The sequence below is a fragment of the Pygoscelis adeliae genome, unplaced genomic scaffold, assembly GCF_000699105.1.
Source record: "Pygoscelis adeliae isolate BGI_AS28 unplaced genomic scaffold, ASM69910v1 Scaffold532, whole genome shotgun sequence".
NCBI lineage: Eukaryota > Metazoa > Chordata > Aves > Sphenisciformes > Spheniscidae > Pygoscelis > Pygoscelis adeliae.
The window spans coordinates 125,589-133,272 of record NW_008824245.1 but is presented as its reverse complement, the minus strand read 5'-3'; the positions used below and the strand labels follow the sequence as shown (position 1 = coordinate 133,272).

The window sequence follows — 7,684 nt, the reverse complement described above, 5'->3', positions numbered from 1 at the left end:
AGCAGCTCCACTGGGAGCTGAGGAAGCTGCAGGTGTCCCAGGAGCAGAGCAAGCAGGAGGTAAGCATGTCCCAAGCCTTCCCACAGGGCACCAGGAGTCTGTGCTCAGCCTGTCTCTCTCTCACTGCCTCTCAGTGCCACCAGCAGGCCCACTCCTTCCAGGAGAGGCTGCAGGAGCTGAGCAGCCGAGCCCAACACTGGCAGCAGCTACAAGAGGACAGCGAGCGAGCTCTGGCTATGCGAGAAGAGGAGCTGGTTGTTTGCAAGGTGGAGCTGGCTTTCCTCAAGGAAGAACTCAGCAAGGCCACGGAGCAGGTGCAGGATAGAAACAGGCAGCACCACAGCCCAAGGGCAGGAGCGCAGGCTGGACCCCTAGCACTGGAGAATGACAGATCCTGGCCCACAGGCAGGGCAGAGGTGGAAAGGACAGGACAGGGGACAGCATACTGCAAATCCCAGGCCACCAAGGGAGGAGGCTGTGGGTCTGGCAGCAGCAGCAGGGCTGAACATCTTGTTCTCCTTAAACTAGCCCTCTTTGCTCCACTGCTAGAAAGAAGTCCCTCAGCATGAAACTACCATGTTATGACAGAAAGTTCACAGCCAATAGTGCTGAGGTAACGGTTCTTCTCCAGAGCAGCTCTCCTGAGACACTGGCATCTCCAGACCCTCTGCTCAGCCCCAAAGGCTGTGGCCCCAGCACAGCCTGGTTTCTCCAACTGCCTTCAGCCCCGGGCACATAGCGGCTGGGAAGAGCAGTCACATGCTGGTTCACACACTGCACCGGGTGTCATTCTTTCCAGATAGAAACCCTGCGCTCTTCCCACGCCCTGGCATGTTCTGACAGCAGCATGGCACACAAGGAGAGTGAGCTGGTGCTGGTCAACATCAGCCAGTGTGTGAAGGAGCAGATGTGAGTGAGCCGCCTCACTGGAGTAGAGAGGGGCAGGTGGCTGCCTTCTCCTCACACCAACTCACTCAGCTCACGCCTTGCTTTCAGGCAGTCAAGTGAGAAACTAGGGCACAAGATCCAGCGGCAAATCAAGCAGACCACAGAGCTGACAGGCAAAAAGGAGTAAGTGGTGAACATGGGGAGTGGGGCTGAGGTCTCTGCACACCACTGACGGCAGGGATGTATGGGACAGATGGACAACTGCTGGACTACCAAGCTCCTGCAAGGCCAGCAGATCAGGATTGTCTCTGCACCACTCCATCACCTCATCTCCCCTCTGCCTTTCCTCCAGGCATCTTCAAGACACAGTGGGCAAGATGCAGGAGGAAAACACATACCTCACAGTCAGAACACATGAGCAGCACCACAACTGTGAGCAGCTGAAGGTGAGCAGAATCCCTGGCACAGCCTGGCCTGAAACAGGGCTGGGCCTATGGTCTTGTGTGTACAGGGACAGCTGGGCGCTGGCTGCCTGCCCAGGGCATGGGTTGTGGGAGAACTGCCTTTGCAGTAGTATGAGCCAGGGCTGGGACAGGGACAGGTTGTCTTTGCCCTCTAGGTCAGTGTAATTCTGTGCCTTGTCCCAGGCTCTACAGGGCAACAGCTTGACAGTACCAGCCCTGCACGATTCTGCAGGGCTGCCTCCACCCAGCACTCGCCTCCAGGACAAGAAGCAGCGCAAAACAAAGCAAGGATTAGACTGACAACCTTTGAACAAATAAAATTCTTTCTGTTCTGTAGCAAAATTAGTGCCAAGCACCAAAGCCTTCCTGGGCCACAAGCTGTAGAGAGCCTCACAGAGTACAGTGATCAGAAGAGCTGGGCACTCTCCTAAGACTCAGCTGCTCCTGGAAGTCTTTAAGCCTCAAAGCAATGGGCACTGCCGCCTTAGAGGCCAAAGCGGGCTGGGGTGCGTCGTGGCGTCAGGGGCTCCCCCTGCTCCTTCCGCCCAGGGGTGTAGATTTTAGTGGATCTGCCAGGAGAGGACAAGGGTGATTAGTGGAAGATGCAACCTTTCCCTGCACTTTCCACCCATGGGGCAGTTGGGATCCTCCACGCAGCTCACTACTACTGCTCTTAAGCAGGCAACCCGTGGCCAGGTAGGGCCAGCACCTACCTTGCACTGCCCAGTGGGTTACGGCGCTCCTGCTCCTCCCGGCGGGCACGCAGCTGCTCCTCAGCCAAAGCCATCTCTTCCTCCATGGCAGACACTTCCTCCTTGGCACGGCGGCGGTTCTCCCGGAGCAAGGCAGCAGCAGGTCAGGGACAGGCAGAGGGCTGGCCAGCAGCAGTCTCTCTGCAGGCCCACAGGCCTGCTCCCTCCATGTCAAAACACACACACTGCACTAGAACAGGCATGCAGTGGGCCTGCTGTCTGCCAGCTTGTCTTGGACAGGAGACTCACCTGGCGTGACTTGCCAGCATGTTTGATACTGTAGAACATGGGGCCCAGTTCTGCCAGCCACTCTCCATCCACAGCAGTGACACACTGCATGTATTCCTGCAGGGACAGAAGGAAAGACGAGGGAAGCAGGATGGCACTCTCAGGGCCTGGGCACCATTTCCAGAGCCATGGCAGCTCCCTCTCTCCCCCACTTGCTGATGGCACTTCTCAGGCTGGGACTGTACCCCTTCCAGACAATTCCTCCTGGTCTCAGAAGCTGCTATGGGTTGGACTTGGTGAGACCGCAAAGAGGTTCAAACATGTCCCACATAGGCCAGGAAAAAAACATTGGGAAAGGGACAAACAGGACACTGCAGATGACGCAGACATGCCTAGCTGGCACAGATGAGAAAGGCTGAGAACTGCCCTTCTGATAGATCCTAGTATCACAGCAAAGCCCTCCCATCTCCCTCAGAGCACTCCTCACCCTTCTTCCGAGCCCTCAGCTCAAGCTCACCTTGGTGGTCATGACCAACTCATGATACACAATGTAGTCTGGTGTGTAGCCCATGCCAAACAGAGAGCTCGTGGGGTGCAGGTGGCAGGGCATGCCTGTACGGATGTTCACATACTCCCCAATGCCCTGCAAAGAGAAGTATAGTTAGCCCACCTGTTCCCAGACAGGGCCTCTCAGCCCCCAGACTAGCACAGACAACTCTCACCTTCAGCTTTGCAGCTTGATGGAAATACGCAGCACAGATGCACTTCCTGACAACATCCCAGTCAGTACCACAGGATGCTAGGCTCATTCGCTGCTGCACCATAATGTCCTTGAGCTGGGCACGCACCTCCCGCACCTGCAAAGGGGTGTGGCAGTCAGATCCCTCTACTGTGTAAGGCTCCCTCCCCCAACCTCATTGCCCAACCCTAACCCTCACCTTCCGCATGGCCTTGGCATGGATGAAGTGCTGGTTGCACCACAGTGTAGAATAGCTATTGTTCTTCCACTGCAGGTAAACATTCAGGTAAGTCAAGTGATCACTCTCTGGAACAGCAAATTTCTCCCGCACTTGGTCACTCTCCTCCTCTCGGCCCTGAAGGGTGAGCAAAGAACACAGGTTAGTCAAAGGGCAGGGGAAGGCCCCAAACTGCTGAAAGAGCAAACAGGTACCTTAGGCCGATAAAAGATGGCAGGCACAGACAACATGGAGACAATGAGCAAGATCTCAGAGCTGCAACCCATGTCACAGGAGACAATGAGCATTTTGGAGAGTGCAGGATCCAGTGGGAACTCCACCATGAGACGTCCTGTTGAGGTCAGACCACCTGTAGGAACAGCATAGGGATCAGCAGCTGGGCAGGTCCCAATCCCATGGGCTGACAGTTTGCCCCAGCAGCCAATACCTGTATTATCCAGGGCACCCAGAATCCAGAGCTGGTACATGGAGTTCAGCATGTTGTCCTCAGGGGGCGGATCCATGAAGTGGAACTGCAGCAGGTCCTGCACACCCAGGGACTTGAGCAAAAGCACTACATTGGCAAGGTTGGTGCGCTGGATCTCTGGCACCGTGGTTGTCAGCAGCTCATTCTTGTAGGCACTCTGGGTGTAGAGCCTGGGGAATAGATGCCAAGAGTATGCTCCTCCCGTTCAGGCCACTGTGTTCCTTACTGACTCACCGGCCGTTGCCCAACCCAGCCAGGCATGGCACAAGGCAGCAGCTCTGCACTCAGCCAGGCCAGCCAGTAGGACCCCAGGGAGTAACCTCTACCCTGGCCAAAGTGTGGCCTCCCCAGCACATAAGGGTGCCTGGGCTGCAGTACAGTGTACACCCCTCTCAAGCACAGTCCTTCCCTGGGCACAGATCAGTCTCAAAGCAAAGCCTTGAGAAAGCTGCCTTTGGCTTGGCTGCTTTCCTGACAGCATCAAGGGCGGAACAGCCACAAGTGAAGATGGGCAAGGGAAGAAACTGGAGCATATCCTTTCCTCTGCAGAGGCACTGGGTCCAAAAAAGAAGGCCTCAAGGCCTGCCTACTGCCTTCATCCCCCCCAGAAGTTCAAGATAATGAACAGCTCCAGTGAGAAAAAAAAAAAAAAATATATATATATATAACCTCATGCCAAGCTGCAGATAAGACAGGAACAGGGACATCAGTGACATGACTACCTGAAGCAGTGGCCTGGGCCTGTTCGGCCAGCTCGGCCTGCCCTCTGATTGGCATTGGCTTGACTGATGGGGTAAATCTGCAGCGCATCCATGCCTATACGGGGATTGAAAACCTGCAGGGCACAAGAACAGACTGAAGTAAGAGGAAGGCTGGGTCACTACCACAAGACTCCCTCAACCCAACCCCAGAGATCACAGACATAAACAGTACAGGAAATCTTGGCTTACCTTCAACTTGCAGTAGCCAGAATCAATCACAAACATGATGCCATCCACTGTCAGTGAGGTCTCTGCAATGTTAGTGGCAACAATGCACTTCCTGACCCCATCCGGAGCCTGCAAGCATACCGCACATCAGTCAAATCCCTGGGCAAGGGCCTCTGCACCACTGAGGAAGAGTGCAGAGCAGCAATACAGAACCCAGAAGGACACGGGTGACTCTTGGGAAGTCAAGGGGGGCACATGCTTTCTCTCGCTCTCCACATCCAATACAAAAGGCATGTCTGCACCTCTCACTCATACTCAGTAGTCTTCTCTGCACTAGTTTCCCCTGTCCCCACTCCTATCACAGAGCACACATCAGCACCTTCTGGAAGATCTTGGCCTGCAAGTCCGACGGTAGCTGAGAATAGATAGGCAGTACAGCAAGAGCAGGCGCCTTCTCCAGCTCCTCAAGGTGCTCCACAATTTGTTCTGAGGTCACCTAGACACAAAGAGGAGTGTGAACATAAGATTAAAACAACAAGGTGGTAGGACAGCGCCTGCCCTTCCAGCTCACCTCTATGTCCTCCTGGCCAGGCATGAAGACAAGGATGTCTCCAGGAGCACCAGACAAATGGACCTGCAGGGCTTGTTTCACTGCAGCCTCCACATAATCCTCTTGTGGGGTCTGAAAAGCACAGCTCAGGTTATAGATGCCAATAATCTCACCTGCCCCGTCCTGTGTGCAAGACTGCACCATAACACGGCTACTCCTCCTCTATTCTTTCTGTCCACCACAGAGTACAGTATACCCAAGTCATAACCCCCTCCTGTTACAACAGAACTTCCCTCTGCAACGTTGACCATACCTTGCTGAAAAGAATATCAACAGGGAAAGTGCGCCCAGGAATGTGGAAAATAGGAACGTTCCCAAAGAAGGAGGCAAACTTATCTGCATCCATGGTGGCCGAAGTGACAACAAGCTTCAGATCTGAGCGTCGGGCCACCACCTAGAAAGCAGATGAAAGGAACAGTAAGGAAGGGGCATTTGTGCATGGCTGCAGGCTGCTTCCATTATTACTGAGACAACAGCATAGGACAGAGCTGCTGTACTCTAGAGGCACTGGCCACTAATGCCAGGGAACACAGATGCTGTATGATCTGTGCAGTTAAAAGGACCCGCCAACCTTGGTCCAGGAAGCCTTAAGCCAGCAAAGATCTCTGTACCTAGAGTTTCTGACAGTTAGCCAGCAAGCCTCTGGCAGCACTTAGGCACTAGGGGAGATTTAACCCCCTAGAACCAGGGACCAGGGTGTTGAAGCAGCAAGTGCAGACAGAGATGTGGCAGCTCTGCTTCCTTCTCCCAGGCCTGGTAGAGAAGGGCTTTCCCTGCCAATACTCTGCTTTAAGACCAGCTCATGTGCCCTATGCTGCCGTCCTCTAGTCCAGGCTCACACACACCTCCCGAAGCAGGCCAAAGAGCACGTCAGTATTGAGTGAGCGCTCATGTGCCTCATCCATGATGATAGCACTGTAGTTGTCCAGGTCAGCCTCTCGCAGTGACTCACGAAGAAGGATCCCATCTGTCATGTATTTGATCACTGTGTTCTCAGATGTGCAGTCCTCAAAGCGGATGGCGTAGCCCACCTGGGAGGGCAGAGACACCAGCAAGTCTTCCAACAGCCCCATGCACTCCCTGTCATCAGCCTGCACCCCTGCACCCACTGCCAGACTCACCTCCTCTCCCAGACGCACCCCCATCTCTTCACTGACCCGCTTGGCAACTGACATGGCTGCCACTCTGCGGGGCTGGGTGCAGCCAATCATGCCATAGTCTGTGTAGCCATCCTCATGGAGGTACTGTGTCAGCTGAGTCGTCTTCCCACTCCCCGTCTCCCCCACCACAATCACAATGCTGTTGTCTCTGAAGAAAGGGAAAAAGTATTTCTTCATATACCACAAAGAAGGGCTTTTGCATTCACAGCCCTGGCTGGCCACCCAAGCGTCATCCTACTCAGGCGGCAGAGCTGCCACCAACCGCACAAAGCAATGGGCTTTGTTTCCTGAGGGTACAGCTTCCAAACGGACCATGTATCTAGGAGAATTTCTCCCTTGGGTTCCTGAGATGTAGGCCAATGCCCTGGGGATGCTCTATGACCAGCTCAGCCATACCTGAGGATGGAGAGCAGCTCCTGCTGCACAGCGAAGATGGGCAGATATTGTCTCTGCTCCAGGATTGACTTCTTCTTGGCAAACTCACTGCTGGCTTCACTTTTTTCTTTCATGTGTTCGGCAAACTTCTGCTCGGTCCTAAGGAAACACCAGAAATCCTGAAACTGCCTCTCCACACACTTTGCTATGCCTACAGCCCCCATCACTGGCTGAGCAGGAGTAATTCAAAGCAAGCTCCTACCTGTAATCCACTTTGCCATCTTCTGTCACCATCTCATCCTTCTCCTCCTCTTTCTTGATCCCCATAATGTCTCCCAGTTTTGTGCCTGCCAGCTCCCAGTGCTTATGCTGAGCCTGGAAGGACAGAGAGCAGCATAACTTTGCCACAGCAAGCACTGACAAATCATTCTTCTCCAATCCTACTCATATGACTAGGAAAGCATACTAGCCCCACAATTCCCCAATGCTACAAGGCAGAACACACACCCCATTCCTACATCAAGTACCCCTCTTCCAAGTGAACTGGAGCAGAGCTTTTAGACACTGGTCTGGATACAGAGACTTCAGGCACAGGATGACCAACAACCTCCTAAGAAAATGGTTCCAGCTGCTGACCCTTCCATTAAATTTGAACTTAAACCTACACAAATCTGAACCAGAGATAACCTTCCTGCTCTTGACAGGTGCTTACAGGCCTGCCTCCCACCTTCCTGTTTGTTCTCACCTCTGATATCAGTTTAGCTTCTACCTCCATTCCACTCGTAGTATACGTAGCTCAAATCCAGCTCAGTTTCAATTTACAAAGAACAAATCT

General features: G+C 53.8%; 1 protein-coding gene across 1 annotated transcript in view; it reads right to left on the bottom strand.

Annotated features, from left to right (window-relative positions):
* Positions 1–1,645: 1,645 nt before the first annotated feature.
* Positions 1,646–7,684, bottom strand: part of DHX38 (DEAH (Asp-Glu-Ala-His) box polypeptide 38) — a gene marked incomplete at its 5' end in the record, with an annotated part of 10,093 nt that continues 4,054 nt past the window's right edge. The window contains 17 exons of the mRNA XM_009335257.1: positions 1,646–1,921; positions 2,066–2,187; positions 2,354–2,449; positions 2,850–2,975; positions 3,055–3,189; positions 3,271–3,426; positions 3,504–3,658; positions 3,737–3,945; positions 4,498–4,610; positions 4,726–4,833; positions 5,084–5,200; positions 5,276–5,386; positions 5,568–5,708; positions 6,160–6,345; positions 6,436–6,622; positions 6,871–7,008; positions 7,112–7,224. Coding sequence (XP_009333532.1) covers positions 1,837–1,921; positions 2,066–2,187; positions 2,354–2,449; positions 2,850–2,975; positions 3,055–3,189; positions 3,271–3,426; positions 3,504–3,658; positions 3,737–3,945; positions 4,498–4,610; positions 4,726–4,833; positions 5,084–5,200; positions 5,276–5,386; positions 5,568–5,708; positions 6,160–6,345; positions 6,436–6,622; positions 6,871–7,008; positions 7,112–7,224 — 2,298 coding nt within the window. The remainder of the gene's footprint in view (positions 1,922–2,065; positions 2,188–2,353; positions 2,450–2,849; positions 2,976–3,054; positions 3,190–3,270; positions 3,427–3,503; positions 3,659–3,736; positions 3,946–4,497; positions 4,611–4,725; positions 4,834–5,083; positions 5,201–5,275; positions 5,387–5,567; positions 5,709–6,159; positions 6,346–6,435; positions 6,623–6,870; positions 7,009–7,111; positions 7,225–7,684) is intronic.